Source organism: Anarrhichthys ocellatus, unplaced genomic scaffold, assembly GCF_004355925.1.
Source record: "Anarrhichthys ocellatus isolate YVR2014 unplaced genomic scaffold, GSC_Weel_1.0 scaffold2, whole genome shotgun sequence".
NCBI lineage: Eukaryota > Metazoa > Chordata > Actinopteri > Perciformes > Anarhichadidae > Anarrhichthys > Anarrhichthys ocellatus.
This window is the reverse complement of record NW_022280032.1, coordinates 17,318,434-17,340,968: the sequence shown is the minus strand read 5'-3', so window position 1 is coordinate 17,340,968 and position 22,535 is coordinate 17,318,434. Positions and strand designations below refer to the sequence as shown.

General features: G+C 42.0%; 1 protein-coding gene across 5 annotated transcripts in view; it reads left to right on the top strand.

Annotated features, from left to right (window-relative positions):
• The window catches only part of tspan9a (tetraspanin 9a), a 152,334-nt gene that overhangs the window by 1,696 nt on the left and 128,103 nt on the right, over positions 1 to 22,535 (top strand). Inside the window, exons 1-2 of one of the 5 annotated variants that reach the window (XM_031862776.1) lie at positions 2,954 to 3,262; positions 20,252 to 20,311. Coding sequence is in view for 2 of the 5 variants with exons in the window: in XM_031862748.1 (XP_031718608.1) it covers positions 18,083 to 18,138; positions 20,252 to 20,311 (116 nt within the window). In the remaining 3 variants the exon portion in view is untranslated. The other 4 variants (XM_031862784.1, XM_031862766.1, XM_031862748.1 and 1 more) reach the window with 4 other exon arrangements.

The following is a 22,535-nucleotide window of genomic DNA, read 5'->3' as shown; positions in this document are numbered from 1 at the left end:
CATCTCACCTGTAAAACACTGTCAGGAATTTGTACGGATGCAGACTTTAGCTGGAATCTGTACATCTTCCTTAATTAAAATGTATTTGTATATAACTGTAAAACAAGTGCAAAGCAATACACGGGGACATTTTACAACAGTTCAGTCCTCTATTTGAAGAACTTTATGCTTGAAAATTTCAGAGCTAGAACACTGTTATGTGCAGTATTAACGCACGCACTTTTAAACGGTAGTTAAAGTAGAATTCAGATCCTTCACTTAAGTAATAGAGCAATACAACAATCTGAAAATACTTCACTACACGTTAAAGTCCTGCATTCAGATTATTACTTTAGTAAAAAAATATGTGGGTATTGTCACCAAATTTAACACAAGATACAGAAAGTAAAATGTTCCCCCACATTTCACTGCTCTAGATGTTTACGGTTGAGCTAATTTCAACTTCTGTATACACTGTTGGGTAGTTTAAACTAGAGCAATGCATCATATCGTATAAGATCGTCCTGTGTTCGTCCTGTGAGGACCTTGTATCTCTAAAAAGTAAACTTCTCATAAGCTCATAAAAACAGCTCTGTTTTCAGTCTTATGATGATGTACTTTCCAACTGATCTGACAGGTTTTTAAAATAGTTGATTTAGCTTAAGAAGTAGGAGACTTTAAGCCCAAAAAGAAACACATGATCCTTCAATTCATCAGAAAAATGAAAAATCTATTTGGGAGATACATGGACAGGAAGGAGATGTTTAATTAATCTGAAATGTAACTATTAAACTAAAGCTTTCAAACAAATGTAGCGAAGAAAAAAGTACAATATTTGCCTCTGGGATGTGGTGCAGTAGCATGTTGCATAAAATGGAAGCACTCAAGTGAAGTATAAGGACAGTATGTGAGTAAATGTACTTATTCACATACAGTACGACCACCGTCTTAAACACATGTTATACAACATATTATGGCTATGATGTGACTCAAAGAGCAGAGAATGACAACAAGGACCTTTGGTCTGTTTCGACCGAGGCCACACAAACTAATACTGCATGCAGTCTTAAGATGTTTTGGGAAAAAAAGTGTTGTCTTAATTGACAGCTGTTGAGTATAAAATCTGTCACTCGTCGTCTAATCATGACGATAAAAGCCCATAATGTAAATAATATCTTACAACTGCTGTCCCTGCTGTTCCCTGTCTAATACTCCACACTCTATAATACTGCAGTAGGCTTCATATTTCGAAAAACTGCACTATGATGTTTGTCATATTGTGACGAATAACTTCCGCCAGTTGTCGGAGTCTCAAGTTATGCCTGAAGAGAAATCATAAGTCATAAGTCTCAGAAGTCTGAATCTATCTTTTCCCCCAGCATGCTGTGCTGCGTGCGTTCATCTTTGTTCTTGGTGAGAGTGAGACGCCAGGCTGATTACCATGGGCGTGCAGGTACCGTCGTTGGTGCAGGTCTGGCTCTCCTCCAGCTGCTTCCCATGCTGGCTGATAAGTCATTAGCCCAGCATGCTCCACTGCTCTCCCATACATTGCTGCTGCTGAGAGGGGAGACCAAATTAGAGTCACATTATGGCACCACCTGTGATGCAAATTAGTCATATGAAGGTGTACAGTTTGGGTTGTTTTTTATTTTTTGTCAGCCATGTGGCCCTCATAGAGCAGCTCCCCTCACTCACTATAGGAATGCATGATGCTTCCCTCTGGTATCGTCCCTCCGGACTCAGAAGGATTCCTGACCAAACCCTGGCTGGGAATGAAAAAAGAATCTCTGTATTTAAAGGACTCTATGCAAAGTGTTAGCTTGAAGAACATGCAAAACAATGCTTTTAAAAATACCAACAAGGGATACAGTGTTTGCTGTACAGCTAGTGGCCGGTTAGTTTAGCTTAGAATAAACATTAGATGTGTAATTATTGCCTTAACATTGTAGTATTACTACCGGACACTGATGGGAGAGGCCGGTACAGAGAAGAGCTGCGCACTGTTATTACATGCAGTTTAAACGCCCCAAGTCTAACGTGTGCAGTTGTATGATTATGTTTTTTAAATTTGTCTCAGCAGAACCCTGTCAACAGCGGTGACACCATGACAGCAGGGGGATTCATAGACACTCAGGATAAATGATGAGTTCAAGTTCCCCAGGCTTTCTCTTATAGTGGTAGGAGTGTGAGGAACCACGTGCACTTTCTCTTGCTGTTTCTGTTCTGATCATGATGGAAATTTAAAATAATGTGCACTCTTACTTTACTTACACTGTCTTGTGACAAACATATAGTTTTGCTTTTTCATGTACTCTACTACAAAAATAAATGAGCTTGAACGGAATGTGTTTCTGTGCGTTTCCTCTCCGCAGTTGCAGTTTGTTTCCAGAGGAACAGTTTGGGCTAAGATGTTGGCTTTGATGCTTTTAAATTTCCTCTCCGTACTCGTTACTCACTGTCAATTATGGGGGAAAGGAAGCCTGATGGTCGGGTAAACACCATGCATGTTTGTGATTTGCACTTATGAACACTCTCTTGTGTCCTGGCTGCTGTTGCCTTGATTCATGAAGTAATTAAATCAGACTCAGGGAGTATAAAAAGCTCACATGATGGATTTGAAGCTCATCGTCTCTTTTCTTATTTTTTATTTATTCTACTGCCAAACATGGACAGCTTGTAGCAAATACATGTACAACTTGATACATTGTAATTCGCAATATTTACATAAGTAAATGACATATTGCCCATAATATTTACATCACCTTGGTCTCTGTGGGCAGCTGTCAAAACTTTCTTTTTCACAACTGCCAAATGAATACAATATAGTTCAACCTCTGAGACTAATCTCAATAAATCAAGCTGGTTTTCACTTTTTATGAGCTCCCCATGCAGAGCCTCCGGAGCTGTGACGCGCCTGTAGGAGTCAGCACCAGCTTCCCCCCTTCTCCTTCTCCTTCTCCTTCCTCAAACTTCTTCATTTCCTCCTTGACCAACCAGAAAACTCCGTTCCCAACTCATCACCAGACAGAGACTCAGCGGGGCAACCGAAAGTTGTCAGCAAGAGAGGTATACGGCTCTTTTTTTGGGGTGGAGAAAGCGCGCAGTCCGCGATATGTTTTGGCAGGACAGAAGCGGAACGATATAGTAAAATAGGTCCGACTGGAAAGTTTTTTGGGCTGAAGTCGCGTGGCGGTGATTTCCCCCTCTGACAGCGTCGGCTCTCGTTCTCTGTCGTGCGACAGGTTGCAGCGACTGAACGGTCACTTCTGAGGAGGTCTGACAGGTAAGAGACGCTCCTTGTTGTTGTTGTTGTTGTTGTTGCGGTGTTTGTTTACATCTCATATTCAGCGTAACGTGATGACATCGTAGTCTACGGTGGGGTCCCATATTCACTGTATGATCATGTAGCCAACGTTAACTTTTATTAACTTTTTTTTACTGCAGCAGCCCCAACATGTTACATCTGTGACTGAAAAAAAATGGAATCAACCGCAAGTTAATGTCCTTATAATAATAATAATAATAATAATAATAATAATAATAATAATAGTAGTAGTAGTAGGCGAATTAGAGCGTGGCAGCCCATTTGTAGTGACATTCCGGTATTTTAACAAGCCTACTGGAATATTCCTGTAATATCACTGTGCTGTATGTGGTCATAGAGTGACTGTAGAACTGACTTTTGAGTATTTAGTGGTTTCAAAATCCTTTATGAACTCCTGTTAAGACTATAATATTAGGCCACTGTTATTTTATGGATATAGGCTACATATTTTTGTCAGGGACTCATGAGTCTGTCACATGTTAAGAAGCTTTTCAATGTGAGCTTGAAGTGTGACAAACACTTTCCTCTTATCCTCATCAGTCTACTCAATCTATTCTGCCCCGTATAATTGCATATTCAGAGCCGACACAGTTTTTGGTACGAGTTACATTATAAGTTGTATCACGTGAGCCATGGAGGAATGTCAAGAATCACAGAATTAAGTTCTCAGTCATTTCAGAGGCAACAGCTGAATGAAACTCTTTCAACAATGGGCTCGTCGCCGGAGTTCCTCCCTGATTGTCTTTTCGGCGTCGTACAGCATTGTGTGTTTGAGCGCAGACGCTCGGAGGGGCCTAATCACCGTGCTTTTGTTTGGTTATGACTGAGCATCACCTAAAGTGTCTGGAAATGTAAATTACACCTGATCGCTGTGGAGGAGAAGCCTTCTCCGTCTGCAGGCTTCAGTGCTGCCAGCGACGTCGTTTTCAGTCCTGACTTGGCCTTTGTGTTTAGGGGTTAACATCGTTGCATGGTGGGTCTTGGCTTATTGCATCAATAATTGTCTCTAGGGCACAAAATACTTGTTTGTCTTTGATTTATCACATGCTTTTGGGTAGATTTAATATCCCTCACTTCCTTGAGGGAATCGTGGAAGTCACAGAGACACTTTATGAAGGAAGAAATGCACCTTTGACACTGAACAACAAAGTCAAGTGGGGCCGTATCAAAACAGCAGCTCTTTTTTTACCCCACGTACTGTGGTGGTTATGCTGTGGATCGTGTCTATTCTGGTGTATGGGAGGGGAGAGAGAGAGCGAGAGAGAGAGAGCGAGAGAGAGAGAGAGGTCCTCCACCGGCTGACCCCACATTCCTGCTTCTCTCACGGCACGGGGTCAGTGCCCCCCAGCATGGCCCACTGCTTAGAAGAAATATGTACATTTTCTACTGAATTTCACAAACTTTTGGGGGGGCGAGTTTTCTCATTGGTTGTCCTCTAACAGTAGAAATCTACAAATCTACCGTAACCTATTTCATAACAAACAAGCACTCACAGTGGACTAGACATTTAACTGTTGGATTCGTTTCCCAGTTATGTCTACATGCCGTATACCCGCCAACAACACTCAAAGGACGAAAGAGTGAGTGGTTTAAGCAGTCAGCTGCATTGTGTTCAGCTCTTCAGCGAGGCCTCGGTTTACATAATGAAACCAACACACAGTCGACTGACATCAACGGTTGCAAACTTTCTCTTGACTATTTTGAACCAGGGAATAAACATAACCTTTGTCGAGAGTTTTCCTGCTGGGACCCACTGGCTGATTCTCTGCGGTGGTAAACAAAAGCAGCAATGTGAGCCTCCGACTGTGTTTTGACTTCCTCACCACACAGAGCTCTGCTCTCTGTGCTGTCCCTTTCGTGAAAGTTCCCATTCTTTGGTACGAGGTGGAGGGGGGGGGGCCAGGACCGTCCGTGCTGGGCCGATCTCATTCCACCGAGCCCCCACAATGGATAAGCTGTGCTGCTATATCAACATGTATCTCTCTAACTCCCCACCCCTTTCTGCCACTTTAATCACTTCTTCCCTCTGGGCCAATCAGCAACAGGAAAAGCAGGGCCGTGCATCGCTGTCTTTGTCTTTGTGAGATATCACTGGTTCTGTGCTGCTGACCGGCGGGTGCCATGACTCACTCTGACCATGCATCTTGTGCCAGAGAAGCCCGTGGTCCTTATCTCCGTCTACCCATTTTTATACGTGCCCTGCTCAAGCTGTGCATTCATGAGATGCAGATCGGATATCTTACTCCCGGCCGTATATACACACTGCGAGCAGCACATTCTGTGCCTATATTTTGACCGTGCGGTTGTTTACAGTCAAGTCTATTTTGTGCAGTAGGCACTCCTGCTTAGTTTGACCCTGCCATACTTTGCCATAAACCCGGCGTATGCATGTTGGAGTACAGATGCCATCCATGCATGCCGTCTTTGCAGTAAATGGACATGTGGAAGTGAGGTTTTGACTGCTGCTGTCTCGTGCAGTTTTGTGTCAGCACAGGGCGGGATTTGTAATGTCAGACTTGTTGACTTTAGCCAGCAGGGCTTCCTCTCCTGTGTAGCTATTGCCTTTTGTCTGTGTTGGCGAGCTGATGTGTTGTATTTTTTATTTTTTTTGTATCTGGTCTCTAAGCCAGGAGCCACCCGTGGCGGAGACATAAAGAGCTTCACATCTTTAAAACATTTATCTAAGAGCATTTACCGAGAGTAATGTGTGGATAACGCTTACAAATTTGATGTTGGAAAATGTAGTTCCACGATGAGAGACGGTAAAACATGGGAACAGATACTGATGTAAATTATACAAAAAAATATACTGCAATATATAAGTTAACCCTCGTGTTATGTTGAAACCGGGGGCCTTATTTCTACTAATGTTGAGCAGTGGTGCAACCGCTGCTCTCCTCCGACATTTTACTTTTCTGTCATTTAGTATTATTTAGATTCTTTTAGATTTGTCGGGAGGAGAAAGCGAGCACCTGGTTCTTAGTAATGGCACATTTGTGTTGCTGAATCACAGGATTTAGATATGGCCTATATGTCCATACCCATGAATGACTTTCAGTCCCAACCAGTGACTGTCACAGCTGAGCTGAGAGCTGTGGCGTAGAGTTTCCTTTGGAAGAGAATGCCTCACATACTTGCTTCATACTTGTGTTTGATGGGACGGTGTCGATTTTATTTGTGTTAAGTTGCTTTAAATTTGGAAGAGATTTCTGTTTCATTTGACGGTCTATATCCTGTATTAAACTCTTGCTGCCTGTTTAAAAACCCTATTAATGTCTATGATTGTAACCAGTCCAGGAATGGGTGGACCTTATTATTCTGCTCCTTTATGTGTGAGGGATGGCTCCAGTGACTATAAACAGGACTTTGATCAGGGAATATCTGAGTAACACTATACGTGTAATGTCTCCGCTTTCAGCTTTTTAACCGTATAACTGCACTGTATAAAATGTGACAGTTTATTCAGTGCAGGTGATGTCATGCTCTGGGAAAAGGGACAAAGAACAAGAGTCTCAGCTGTTAACCATACAGACGTTTTGGGGTGTTTTGAACAATTACATTACATTACATTACTGTCTTTGTTTTTTGGAGATTTCTCTAGAATTTGTCTCTCATAACGGACACATAGGAAACAAAGATGCAAATGCATACAGTTTTTTTAGTTAGCCTTTGAACACATTTAAGGCAGATTAGGAAAACAATGAGTGTCACATCTGTGGAACCCTCAGCTGTCTAAAAGGAGCAATGCGTGAAGTGGAAAGGAATAAGTGCAAGTACTCCCCTTATTCATATGTCTCTGTGTTTATTGAACAGTATCATCTGAGCCATCTGACCTTCTAGCAAATACAAGATACTAGGAGACTTTGCTGATGGAAGTAGGGGGTCCAGCACCCCCCTGTCCCGCATTGCATTGGTTTAAATGCAATCCACCTGTTTACATATAATGTCGTTGGTTTAAGAGTTGCGTCAAGTGTGCTTGGCGAGTGTGTGGTAAAGCGATAGAGCGAGAGAGTGAATGTGATGAGAAAATACCGGCAGCTTGTGAGAAGTGTGAGAAAAGGTCACGGTACATCTAAAAGTAAAAAGCAAGTAGAGGCGGTGTGTTCGGACCAAGCAGCAACCCCCGGGTCTGAAAACTGAAGCCAATGCGGTAGTGCCTTGGACTTGTATTCCTTCTAATGGCCAGCAGGGGGCGACTCCTCTGGTTGCAAAAAGAAGTCAGTTTGTATGGAAGTATGAGAAATGACTCTACTTCTCACTTGATTTATTTCCTCAGTAAACATGGTTTCAAGTCTTCTTCAATACAACATGATGTTCATATAATAAATTATGGTTCAATTTAGAGTAAAATAGACCACAAAGCAGAGTGTGGTTTAGGGCGTGGCTACCTTTATGATTGACAGGTTGCTACCAGGGTGTTGTCAGGTCTGGGAGTTGTCGAAATGCTCAACTCAAGGCTTCAAAACCGTAGTCCACAAACCAGTGGGTGACACGGTCTTCACCCACTTGTTCAACACAGTCTATGGATATGACATTTTGTGCTGCCTTGTAACTCTCACAGTAGCTTATTATGACATCTTTATTTATGTTTTCAAATTACAAACAGGGGTATGGTTGGAATAGTTTTATACTCTGCTATAATATCTTCATTTAATAAGACTTAAGGGTGGTTAAGTATCGTATTGTGGGCGTGGACACAGCCCAAAATTGTGGGCCATGTACCGCCAGAGATGATAAGCCTATCAATATACTTTACGATATGTTATTAAACATTACTCTTTGACAAAATTTACAAAGGTACTATTTATTACAGGACTTTTGTTTTGTCATTATGTACTTTACATTAGACTCGCATCCCACACATTCCCCTTCTGTGACTCAGTGTTTAGCAGTAGGGACAACACCAGCTCATTTGATTGGATGGCAGAATATCATTTTGTATTCATTTATTTACTAGAAGCATTCGCACTGCAGTTGCGTTAGTTTGTTTTGAAATTGTTACACTATTATCAGATATGACAGAGGTTGGCATCAATCACAGCCATTCACATTTCCTCTCTTCGAATCCTCTTTCAAGGCAATGCTCTCCTGTTTACAACAGACTGGTTTGTAACGGGAATTCAAGACTGGCTTCTCAATAGGAACATTTTGTTTTTGTGAACATTTTGTGTCCTCAGGGTTGTGTGAACTACTGTACGTGAGCTGTTGCTTGTTCCGCTGGACATCTGCTCAAGTATTCTGAAGATTAGCAATGTGGCTGTTTTGCATCCTGCTGTCTGGGGCACAAAAATCACAGACATGTGTAAATAGTAAGTTGTTTTCTGTCCTTTGACATTTGTGTGACTTCATACTGCAAATTAAAAAGACAAAATAACATCTTAAATGTTACCCCCTCAAATTAAAGGCTGCAGATGAAAGGCCTACCTGTACTGCCACCCATCGAGATTTGATCAAACCAGTAATCCCTGACGCCCAAATGAACATGATCCGCTCTGCTTTAGATGCTAAGTGGCCACTTCATCTGTGACATGCTGTCTTGAAACCCGGCTCTTCCTTTCATCAGTGATGAATCAAGTCAGGGGCGAGGTCAGTGATACGTGATGCACCCACTTGTTACTAAACATGTCTGGAAGTCATTACATCTCATCCATACAGCTCCTTTGTAAGAGTACGTGCCCCTTTTGTTCCACGTACGATGAATCTGGGAAGGATGATGGATTGGAAGAGAAGAATCTTGTGTAAGTTACTTTAAATATAATAGTGAATGAAAGGAACCCTCATTTCCAAAAATGCAAATGCTCTATGCATGCACAAACCTTTAGTAGGCTGCTAAATAAAAGCCACAATAAGAAGATCATCAACACCAGGGTGTTTCTTCAGTAAATACTAAATTCAAGTTTGTGGCAGAAACATGTGTCGTTGTCGTTCTCTATATCAACCTGCCAACACACTTCCCCTGTACTGCAAAATGCTCCGTTTTAATGATTCATTCAATGCACGTAAAATACATTGGATGTAGTTATTTCAGAGCGTCTGGAGCCACACATGCTGCGTTTTCTCTGGCCAGTCTGTACCATCAGCGGAATATAGGCTCCCGTCTCATGGGTCATCTGCTTTTCAATTTACTCTGATTTGTATTCATGTCATGCTATTGCAAGCTGAACATGTGTTGAAATCCTACACACTTCTGCACCTTTTTTGCCGGTTGACTGCCTCTGTCAAGTTGTTGGAGTGGTGCAATCATCCACTCATGGAGGCTCTTCATATCTGATCCTACGGAGGCTTTTATAAACTTGTACTATGAGTGTGTTTTTAGCCATCCCAGCGGTGTGGTTTTAGGCACGGCAATGTCTGTCCTACACTGTGGTCCAGATTGAAATATCTGTACAACTACTCATTGTCCCCAGAGGATGAGTCCTACCAATGTTTGTGAACCTCTTGACAATTATTGGATGGATTACCATGAAATTTGGCAGATATTTAACCAACCTAGAAGATAAATTCTAATGACTGACATCTAGCGCCACCAATAGGTCAGAGTTTGAATTTGTCCACACCTTTGGTTTATAGTCAAATACCTGCAACACTAATGACATTCCCATCAGCCGCCATTTTGCACCCGACGCCTCACGTTACCGTAGTTTTGGAAAGGGAGGACTGAGCAGAGGGGTATTCAGACGGATGCAATCTGCAACCTCACCGCTAGATTCCACCAAAGCCTACACATTGTCCTTTAAATGCAGCCTCACTAAGCCGCTCGCGTGGTTCATTTTTCTCCGACTTGCTCAGCTGAACATGGATGTCCTTGTATGACCCCGAAAAGTGATGATAGGTAGCAGGAAGTACTCGTGTGTCTTCAAAGGTTTCCATGTAAGAAGAACAAACCGAGGACAGATCGTTTTTATTTTCGTCCACATGTACGCATGTGCTTTTGATGAAGACGCGTGAAGAGAATGTAAGCATGAATCTGAGAATCTGAGACCAATACACAGAGAGAGAATCTAATAGGTTGATCAGTGACACATGTTTATATACCCAATGAAGGGCTGCAAGCAGATCCTTTTGCTAAGCTATACTTCTGAGCTCACACGTCGCCTCGGAACTCAGGGACAGGACACACAGTTTGACGAGTTTGACGCTCCAAAGAGCAGGTGACAGTTTAACCTTCTGATGTCAAAAAACGAGGGCTTGGTGTGGATGTTTGACAGGTGGGATCTTTTCGTCTTGTCTTTACATTTGACATGTTTTGATATTTTTTTGGAAAAGAAAACATAGGGGATAAATAAGTTACATTTCCCCAAGATTAGAGCCAGTTTATATGCATCTATGTCACTGTTATGTTAAGACCGTTGCATTGGTTTCCCAATTTCCTGTCGCGTTGTTTTTATTTGCACAAAAGCAAAGCATTTCATGTTTGTATAAGAAGAGTGGAGTATTTGCTGTGGTCTACTAACTGCACAATAGGCCAAACAACAGGCAGTTTGGGGATTTTTCTAGTGATTCAAATGATGGGGGGGCGGGGGTTGTGAAAGCACAAGTATGTAACTACTTTGTTTCCCACCTGATTTTGGATTCATCTGTAAAATCCTGATGCATGGACACCTGGTGAACACCTCATATGTCCTTAGGGGTCTCAGGCTATGTGGTTTTTAAAGTGTTGAAATGGATATCTCAGTTTCTTCTATTTGTAGGAATGCATTCACATCTCAGAATGAGTACTATTTTAAGAGGTAGCAATGCTTTTCGATTCAGGACAATGAACCAGAGTATTGCGTTGAATAACTGGCACTTTCTCCATATTGTTGTTACAAAATGAGTTTCTTCAGCCAAGCATGTAGGGATGCTACAGACAAAAAAACCAGATATAGCACGGCAAATTGCACCTTTTAATGCGCAAGCTAGATAGGTGTGGTGTTGTGTTGAGGGGAATAGAAATAAAACCCAAAATCTGCCTGAAACCTTTTTTCCATTTTGCCGAGGGGGGTTGAGGACTTCTTCAGGCCATGCTCAGTTACCCAGGATGGTTATAAATGGTCGAACAATTTAACTCGCTTAATAAAACAAGCACATTTTATTGCATGTTGTTGAAAGCTTCACTGAGCAATTTTGCACACTTTAGGCTGCAAATGACAGTCCATGCCGCTTTTCAGAAACCTGACCTTGAAAAGTGAAAGAAAAATATATATAATCATTTCATTTTTCTGCACATTGCTCACTCATACATCTTTGTTTCCACAAAAGCCCTCCAAGGACAGCTTTAGATTTTGGCTAGTTGAGTTAAACTCAAAAGGACACAATACATTTTTTTTAAAAATATATTTCAATTGAAACAAAACTATTGTTAGCAAAATCAGTATTTATTCAATTTTGCCGGCCATGTTAACAGCTTAGAGAGGACACACAGCCGCGCATGGCTGCGGCTCATCTAGAGATTCTCAGCAATTTCTTTTCTGTGTGACGCTCACTGTTCACTGCAGACGGATAGAAAATTATCTTTTTGCTAATCATATTGACATTGTACCATGAACATTACACCTTCCACTACAGTTTCAATGTTTGATAAATATGTTTATAATATTTAATTGGAAGCTTTCAAGTGTTGTTACCTAGCTAGGAGAAATGTTTGCTATCCCATGTGACGGACAAAACTGACCCCAACGAGGCTAACTTACCTAGCTAGCAGCTAACGGACTAAGTGTGAGCAGTGTGGTGGAACGTTTGTTTTAATTTCGATGTTGCTTACTCATGGACATAACATTGCAGACATTTTGACATGTCGTAGTAGGAAAAACACTTTTCTAATTAAAAATATTTCAGTGCCTCAGTAAGTTATGCTAGTTAGCAAGGATGTGTAATAGCAGGGCCTGTGACTATATGGAATGCAGGCATCGTTAATGTTGTTAATTACAACGGTGCTTCCTGCTATAGAATGTCAAAATGCTTTATATTTCCGCCTTTAAGGGGACAAAACGCAATTTCTGTGTGAACAAACTGAAATGCATGTGGAGATAAGCTACACAAATTCTGACAGCTCTTGTCTTCAGCTCTTGTTTAATCAAAGAGACAGAATTCTGTGTATGCACAGAACTCTGGATAACATGCTATTTTAGGACTTCCATACTATGCAATAAACTCCCTAGAAAGGAATTGATATGTTACTCATTTCTAAGCTCATTACATCTAACTACGGTTGAAATAATTAGTTGATACAAAAAAAATGTGCTACTATATTGATAAAGTGTAATTCCATGTCATTGAATGTCAAGTAGATTTTTGTAAATCTCCAACAAACCTGACCATCTTTTTGTAAATTAAGATTTAACAGACATCTCCCAGCTGCCACATGGCTGAATGTACCCATAACCCGAAAAAACTGACACGTCTTTGTTTTCATAAATGAACTTTTCGTATTAACTTGTATCACCCAGACATAAGTCCAACCCCCGAAGCATGGACACCTGAACACCTGACACATCTCTAGGGGTCTCATGCCTGTCTCAAAAGGGAATGGTATTTGAGAAGCTGTAATATATTGTGTTGTATACGTTGCAGCCTTTTCAATTGTTTACAGACTATGTTGTTGATTGCTGATTGTACGAAATGCAGAAGTGGATACATTCAAATCTCAGAATGAGTGCTATTTTGAGAGGTAGTGATGCATTTAGATTCGGGGCAACGAACCAGAGTATTGTATTCCAGCAGCCTCTTAAAGACAGTAATGTCAGCACGGGTTTGCCGGTGATCCAGCTGGTCTCAGAGGGTTAAGCCATTTGCACAATGATCAAACTCTGCTTCTCAATTGTGAGGATTTTCTGCTTTGCTTTGCCGTATGTGATGGAAATCTGAATGTTTGGGTTTGGACGTACTGTGTAAATCCATGAAAAATTCCATTGCATGATAAATAAAAGCCAGAGTCACACGTCCCTGTAGGGCGATGGTGTTGCTGGCAGGACTGTTGTGCACACAGGAGGTTCTTGTTCTCGCAGTCCTGGCCCACGAACTGCTTGGCATCTGCTGAAATGGGGCAGTCTGCTTGACCTGTGAACCTCTTCCCTCCCTCTCTCTTCGTCGTCTCTCCAAGCGCCACTGGGGGGCGGTAACAGGGGACCTCTCTTCCCCTGCCCACTGAGCCTGTTTGACACACGCATTCACATATTTTGAGAGATCCCGTTTTACATGCAAATGAGACGGCCCCAGAGCCTGCATGCTGAATGGGCTTATACTCGGCTCACTCTGAGAGCAGTTTTCAGGGTTCAGGATTGGGCCTGCAAGTGGGACAGAGTGAACTGTGTGAATGTACTCATTGTGGGTGTGATGACACTGAAGCGTAGGTGAGATTTTGAGATCTGCATTATACTTTTCGGAGAGGAGGTCATGCAGGTTGACACTAGTTTCTGCCTGAACTGTGTGAAAGTTCTGGATGGAGAGATTTTACAGCCGTGTTTCCACGAGTATTGTTCTTTTAGACACTGTACTCATGTTACATTTTTCTGACTGACTGAAGCTCTCAGCTGCTGGTCCAGGTTCTGACTGCTACAGCTCATATTGAATGACATCTTGTTATTGTCTCAATGCAGCAGACAGAGTAATGCTGTGTTGTGTAACTCTTCAAGCTGCAGTTAGTAACCTAAATGAATACCATTTCTTATCGTATTTGCTCAAACTGTCACTCTGCCTCTATGTAGTGCTCCTAATGTCATTTGCAAGATTCTACTGCGCCCGAAGAAAACCAACCAATCAGAGTCAAGGAGCCTCTAACGCGGTGTCAATCACTGCTTGTGAAGCTTGTGAACTCTGTCAAACTAGGAAACCCCTTGAATGTTTTCAGAAACATAGAGTACTGAACGGTTTAGTTGGAAAGTGAGAACGTTTGCTCCGGTCAGTGAGCGGATTTAGCTCTATTATTTTTCAACATGGCGGCCACAAACTTTCTCATTTTACAGCAAAACGGTAAACTAAAATATGATTCTGAAAACAGTAATTGTTGCTTTTTTGTCTCATGTACTACTGTCAAGTTATAGTGATAATTTGAGCAAATATGACTTATCTGTATTAAAGCCACTGACTAGCTTTGACATATTTCCTGCATTGGCTTATTAGGTTTCTTCTCAAGAAGATGTAGTTGTAAACAACGTGACAGACAGACAGACTGCTGCTGTCTGTGTTTGAGTTCGTGGGGACTGACGGTACTGTAAGCATGACATTGGCTCCTTTGGGAGGCGGGCCTGTCTAATTGTAAATCAGAGGTACTTTCCATCATGACCTTGAAGCCTGAGAAGAGATTATAAATACAGGAGTGCGTGCGGTGTTATTATTATCATTAACTTTGTAATATTTCTCATACAGTTTCCATGCTAATCATGTACCAAGCACAGATCGTTCCTTCCCAAGTAATAAGTTCATGCGAACAAATGTTTATTCCCTCTGTTCAAAGGCAAATCCATGTGTGTATTTCTCATGACTAATTCATATAATGTTCATGTAAGTGGATGTATGGTGAAAAAAGATGTTTCCATTAACCTCTTGTTTCACAGCCAAACTGTGATAATAGGCTCGTTCGAGATGAGCCAGTCCTGCGCAGAATCAATCGGCGCACAATGCATGCCGGTTAGATTTGTGTCGGACTTGAATCCCGACTCCCGACACGTCGGCAACGATAACCTCACGAGATCGAGGCGGCCGCAGCTTTTAGAGCCAGACGCTGCAGTTGCTCTCCACCGACTGCATGACCCAAAGCCTGATGGGAAACGCTCTGGCTGTCGCCTGATCAAAGAGCTGATTGGCCCTTAGATTTGACAGCAAACACCACGTTTTGTAGAAAATCCTATTTTTCTGCGAGGCGCAGTTCATCTCTAACGAGCCTACTAACTGCTATTCACAATCAAACAACACAACTGGTGTCATTTAAGACGCAGCACCGTTGAGTTTTGCACAATAGTTCCCCTGTCAAACCCAGTTTCCACTGCTGACTGAGGTTTGTTCCAATGATTGCGTTTGTGGCACAGTCGGGCTGTCGTTAGCGTCACAGTCCTAGTGTAGTCCTGACTGAAGGATGTGGTCGAGGCGTGATACACAAGCTTGTTAGTGTGAGCTTTTTTCAACAACTTCCCTGTCCCTCAAGGGTAATCAGTGCGCCGTGATAATCCCTTAACTTAAGATTTGTCTTCTCCTGACTCAAGATAACTGGTAATGTCCTGTGAAACCAATAGCAGTTCTCATCGCTGTGTGCATACATGTTGCCATCTACTACTACTGCCTAGGCTCACTTTTTAATATGGATGCAAATTCCTTTTAGCTGCTTAGTATGCCCAGTGCATTCATAGTTATGTGAATTATAGGTCCGTGTCATCATACAAACAAGTCAAGATGTATTGAACTCTGAGGCATCATCAGCTCAAGTCAATGTGAGTCCCAGCAGTCTTATATTTTTTACTGTTTTTATATTAGAAATGGCACACACTACATATAACCAGCATATAAAATCTGTTAGAGGCCCTGCATGTTCAAGAAAATCCTAAATCATTGTTGTTTTTTCTAAACTATATACCTTTTTTCCTTTATACGCAGGTACAATGCAGTATATCTGTGATGATCTTTCTATATGTATATCAGACAGGTTGTCAACCTGGACAATGTTTGCAACAAACAAACTGCAGCTGCTGTTAATTAACTGTTTTCCAAAAGAATGTTTTGATCTGTGTGTTTTTTATTTGCCGTATCACTTTTGTGTTCTCATTAGGGCTCACTTCTGTTTTAAATCTGGTATTTTATTTAGTTTTTAATGGTAAATACTGAGAATTAACATCTTCGATTGATTGGTTATGAATCAGTGAAAAATACTAGTTAGGCCAACATTTTCTTTTACAATACAATTCTGTTGTGTTTTATCTGATGAAGCAACTATTTCCTTTATGATATTGAGCATTATACAGATGACCATAATATTGTAAAATAGCAGTAACTTTCTACTGCACAAAAGCAAATCACATAGCAATCAATTAAATATGATCACTCTACTTAGTGTTGAACTTATCCGCGCTTGTGTTTGGCATTTCAATAGATCGTAACAGGTTCCAATAAGAGCACTTTGCTGTTACATGTTTTGCTTTGCTATGAAATATGAACTTTAAAATGTCACTTTGTGCATATGAGGCAAGTTTGAAAAGTTAATAATTATACACCACAAGAATCTACAATCATATAATTTTGTACACTAATATATCTGTGGGTACATTTGGAGGTTGTTGAGTCACGCAGTCATCAAGACGTTTTTGCAGCGAATAAATGATCATGTTAACAAAGACAGAGAGACACAACACTCACAATTTTATAGTACGTTCTTTTTGAAATCTCTCTCCTTTTCTGGTTTAACAGCTTATTTGTTAATAAACCCTTTTATATTTCACCTTATCCCATGCTAATTGGTCCACTTTTGCACACTAATTCTGAATCAAAAGTCATTTTTCTAACACGTCAACAGGTTACCAAACATACTTGTCATTCTTGCATGTAGTCTCCTGAACAATCTGTGAGATTTCAAATTGATTGCATGCAGATGTCTAGACCAGCCAGTGAGCTGTATGCAGTCTGTTGATCAGTAACATCTGTGTGAATGTTCTCTCAGTGCTGCATTACCTTGTTGAACAAATGTTGGATCCTGAAGGCCTTGATAGAAACATAGTAGCGTTGCAGCAGGCCAACATAATGCTGGGTGACGCACCAGTATGACTGAGGGCTTTCACATTGAGAAGTTTTGGATTGGACCAAACAGGTCAAGGTAATGTCAGTCCACCTCGAGGCTCTCAGGTCTGTTGTTCCTTGCAGAGGTCATGAGTGGCTTCTGGCTTCTATTAGTTATTTCCTGTTCAACAGCCTGACCTGCTGTAACCCCCACCGTGTGATTTTTCTCACTCCCTCACGCACACACTGATGGCTGCATGGCCGGGGCTTCAGAGATCATCTTCTCCTGCATGAACAAGACATACAGCGTACCCGCATGGCTGTATTAGACAAGCTGAGTAAAGCCACTGCGGCATATCCCTTCCAGCAGGCCATATGTTCTGAGATGCAAGTGCATTGCTGTATCTTGTAATCTTATTTGTCTGGTTGTGCTCTCTGCATCGCGATCAATTATTTATGGAAAGAAAGTTCCCAGTAATTGATGTAAGTTGTGCTGTGTGCCGGTCATGCGAGTGCTGAAAGCTGCCAAATGCTATGACTATTGCCGTCTGGGGAAGAGTACTCGGTGTCTGACGACAGACCAATCTCTCCCATCTTGGAGGGCAGTGTATGAAAAAAAAAAAAAAATGGCTGTGTTATGCATGAGATCATGTCCCCCCGTACAGCAGCTCTTTGTGTGATCATATTTGATGATCTGATCAGGATGCCTGCCGGGGAGAATATAAATAGAGTTTTATCTCTGATTCAGTCTTCCTGTTTGGAACGTGGACTAAACCCGAAGCTACAGAGCTGTCAAGGTCAGTCTGGCCGCACTGCAGTCCTTTCTCAGGGGGAAATTTCAGTCCTTACCAACCACAGATGTGCTGGCAGGCTAGGGGGCACACAGGGATTCAGGCAGGCTTGGATGCAGATAGTTTGGCAAAGCAGGGGAGAAGGCAGGCAGACAGGCAGATCCTCTGTTGTGACCACAAGACCGCATTACACAATGACCAGATTTACTCTAATCGTATGCACTTGTAGGCAGCTAAATGGAAGCCATGTTTCTCTCTGGTTACCATTTTACTGTAGATATCACTATTTCACCATTTGACTTGATCAATGTGTTTGTTAGGACTGCAACCAGGCATCCAAGTCAAGTCCAAGACCAGGTTTAGGTGAGTCTGACTCAAAACCTAGCCCAGAGTAAATGTGTTAGGGCTGCAACTAATTGTAATCTTCCTTATTGATGAATCTGCCGACTTCTTTTCTTGATTATTGATTTATTTTGTCTATAACATGTTAGTTACAATAGGAACAAAGGCCGATCACAATACCTAAAGCACAACAGTGCAATCAAATGTCGTATCCAAACACAAAATAGTTTTGTGTTTGTGCTTTAGAAATGATTTCAATGATTTCATAGATTATCAAAATGGTTATTTTCCCTCATACTATTTTATTTTGACGTTTTAGTTCCTTGTTTACATCTGCATGTTGCTGTGTTTGTATAGAAATGTGATATGATATTCAGATTCATACTCTATTTTTTAAGTAGCCTAAGTGTTGTGAAATCTTGCTGGCAAACTCCAGTGTCACAGAGAAGTGGAAAAATAAATGATTGATGGGCACAGCCTAAACACGAGGTGCGCTCCAAGGATCGAGTGGATGGAGGAAGGGAGATACTAAGAATACATTGAAAGCTTCTCACGCTCTTGCCTTCATCACAAGCAGCTGAAACCTCGAGGGAATATCCCACAGACCTGCCTACTGTACCCATTTATACTGAGAGCTAGGGGATCCAACTTCCCTCCAGAGAGCTGGTAGTATCATGAAATGAATCCAACTCTACAAGCATCCATGTCAAACTCAATGGTCATTCTTATCACACATTTCACTGTGAATGCCAAATCCAGTGAACACGTTGTTTTCCTTTTATACTTCAAGCTTCAATCTCAGATATTCAACAAAGACGTATTTTAAAAGTGAAAATATCAGCGTGGCGGAGTGTATTGAAGAGTGAAGTTTCGTAATTCATTCAGATCTTAAATCAAATGTTGCCCCGCAGCCCCTCATAAATAGGCTCACAGATTCTAGATTGGATGTTGTTCTCAAAGGTCTGCTAAGTACTGGCTCCAAAAACAAAAGCAGTCGGGCGTAATTCCCTCATTGTTCTTTGAGTAAAAGAAAACATTTTTCTTTTTCATCACACATGGAAGATTGAAGACGTTGATGGGAGTCCCCGGCCTTATTATTTCTACCCCACAACATTGTAGTTCTGAAGCCACAACGGAAAATTAAAACAAATGATTTGTTGACTTTGCTAACATTTCCTCCTTTGTTTCATTCTTTCCCTGCCTACCCGCTTCACCTACCCTGAATTTGTGGTGGTGTGCCAGCCTGTCCAGAAATTCAATGAGTGCTGCAAGTGGAAAAGCCTGCAGGTTCTAGACACGCTCTCCGCCGCCAGAGGCCACAGGTTCTGCTTTTGGACTCGTTTGTTGCAGAGTTCCACATGAAAGCAGAATGTCTGATGCAGACCCTGTCGCAGCACACACAGTGGTCTGTGGTTTAGTGTGAGATCATACGACAGAATCTGGTCTGGTCTGCACCGTCAACCTGCAGTATCCACGTAGACACTTATTCATGAACACGGCTCACTGCTATGCTCATTATAGGTTAAATAATGTATGAAACATGCTGTGATGTTCTCATTTCAGCGCGTCTAAATTAGTTGTCTGTGACTACGATTATCAGGCTGTTAGACTATTTGATGTTGTGACAGTTAGTCATATCCGTAGTGGTCGGGAATAGCATCATTGGCATGCTCCGCAAGTGCTGCGGCATGGTCTATAATTTTCCTGACAGTTCAGTCATCTCCAACGGCAAAGATTTGTCCAGATGCTACATTTGTGGTCGGTGGTAATGGCCCTGCCCCATGAGGAAGGAGGCTGTGTAATAGTCCTCTGGCCTTGTGTGTCATTGGTTGTTATTTCAGCGTTGTGTTCAATGGACATGTTTTTAACATTCATTTCAACCACTCACAGCTGTTTTGGGGGTTGGTGTCGAACAGCACTCACTATTCCACTCTGGCGCGCTGTCGTTCACAAGCTCACGTAATTTATACAACACATCAAATAACTCTGTCATCCTCCAAACATTGACGTTTTAATAGCCCACTTCTTAGCCTTGCGTGCCATTATTGTTCTGTGATCTTCTTTTTGACAATTAGCAGTTGATTTAATCTCATTAGTCATTCTCGGTCCCTGTTTTTCTTTCTCTGTTTGACAGGCTGTCGCAGGCGAACCAGAGAGAGCCCCACTGCTGCTGCTTCCAACCACATCTGAGCCGGTGAGAAATTCCGCCATGTTTCCAGCCCGTAGTTGCAGCCTCAGGATGGCCTAATTCTGTCTTTACCCTATCAAACTGCAATCACTGCGTCCACTTTGTTTAATCAAGAGTCGTGAATAAGGTTGAAGTCAGGATATGAAGATGTATTAAAGAATGAGATAGAATAGGCCAAGTCACACAGCCTTGGTCCTCTATAGTGGGTAGTTGTGGATATTTCCCAGTTTGCTCCAGGGTGTTGTAACAGAAAAGACAATAGCTCGGCCAGGAAACGCGCTCCTGGGACTAAGTCACAGATTGTTCAGGGCTGACTTGCTGCTCTGGTATGGGTGTGCTTCCTGTCCAAATACCTCCAAACCTAGGGGTGGGTGACTACAGGAAATAGCCCCTTACGCATTCTCACACACACACACAAATGCTCAGACACAAGCCCTATTACTTAAATCTTAGGGACATAACCTGCATGACCTCCAGCGATGCCTGGACCAGTAATTGGTTATAGGCATAAATAATTTTGGACAAAAAGGACTGCAGAAACACATGGAAAAGCAGCCAGAATTTCCTCACAGTATGTGGTCACTAAGGTCACACACTAAGTGTCAGCAAGAATACTGAGTGCCAGCAATAATTTGCCTTCTTCTTTAAGTATGCATCTTAAAGAGCCCTGTTGCTGTTATGTTGTGTAAGTCATGTCAAAAAAAAGTTTTCAAACATATGTTTGATTGGTCATGAACATGTTATTTTCCTGCTAACTACACATGACACAGCATCACGACAGTCATGTCATATTAAGCTGTCTGGCCCAAGGTATCTGCTTTCTAGTATTCCGACCGCTTTACACACATGCTTTACATACATGTCAACATTTACCAATTAACACACACACATTCATTCACATACGTGTCAGAGGGTGCCATACAAGATGCCACCTGCTCATCAGATTCTAATCTTATCCGTCACACACTGATGACACAGCCTTTGGAAGCAATTTGGGGTTTTTATGTCTTGACCAAGGACACTTCGACATGCAAACTGGACATTGATCAACATCGAACCGCCAATCCTCCGGTTAGTGGAAGACCCGCTCTACCTCTGAGCCACAGCCGCCTCGGTGCAGTTCAGCTCGAAGCTACATCGTGCTTGCAGAGACGCATCCTTGACTCTGTTCGGAAGCTCACATCAGCGATACAGATAGAAAACTGCAGGAGAGACAGGGTTTGGATCCAGCCCAGCAGCAGTCATTTTGTAAGTTATCTTCACATTGATCCCGAGGCGGAATAAGGTATGCTGACATGCATAAGGCAGCGCTCTGGATCATGACTATCCATGTAGAATAGGCACCACCAGGTGCCAGGCAGCACAGAGTGTGAAAGCTTTGCTGCTGCTTTTCATTCTGGGTCACGCTGTTCAGGACGAAGTACTCTGTCGGCAGAAAGCAGCAGTGAAGCCTCTAAGGGTTCTTTGCTCCAAAAAACTATGTGTTCTTCAAATGTTCTGAGCTCAGGTCAAATACTTTGATTATAATCAGGCCCAGTGGCTTTAGCTCCACTTGGTCAGTGATGTTGTTGGACTGTGCAGTGTGTTAGCGACCTCTGGCAGGCACTGTGGGTTCTGCAGTCAGAAGCATGCAACCTGTTAGTGTCCAGGTGTATTGTTTTAGCTGCTTCTAAGGGAGGCATCAAGCTGCATCACAATGTAGAGAAAAGCTTCATAGACAGTTGCAACTGCAGAATTTCTCTTTTCTATTTCAATGGCAGGAACATCTGGGCCCTCAGCTAGCTCTGAGTAATAAAGGAAGTCGTCCATGGAGACAGGATGGTCTGGACAGGCTTTTTTTGGAGGGGAAAAAAGGGAAATAATAGAACCACGTTGTCTGTAAACCCCTGCGGCAGGGTAGATGTTCAGCTTCCGTAGAAGCTTTTATTGTCACGCTTATTCACTTTGCTTTTTAAATTCTGCTCACCCTTTTCTCCTGTAGAGGGGTCCAACAAGGACAAGAGTTAGTAGTCTGGTCTTTACACTCAGGCTGAATTCCTTCTGATGTTTTAAATTGCCTCACTTTCTCTACTGGTTCTAATAAGGGAAATCCTTTTTTATCTTATTCTGCCAATTCATTGCTTTACTGAAACCACTTCTGATACTTTAGCGGGAATCTAAATTGTACATCTTCAGTTGTGTGCAGGCAGGTGTTCATAGGCTACTGCCAGCTGGCGTGATAGTGCGTTTC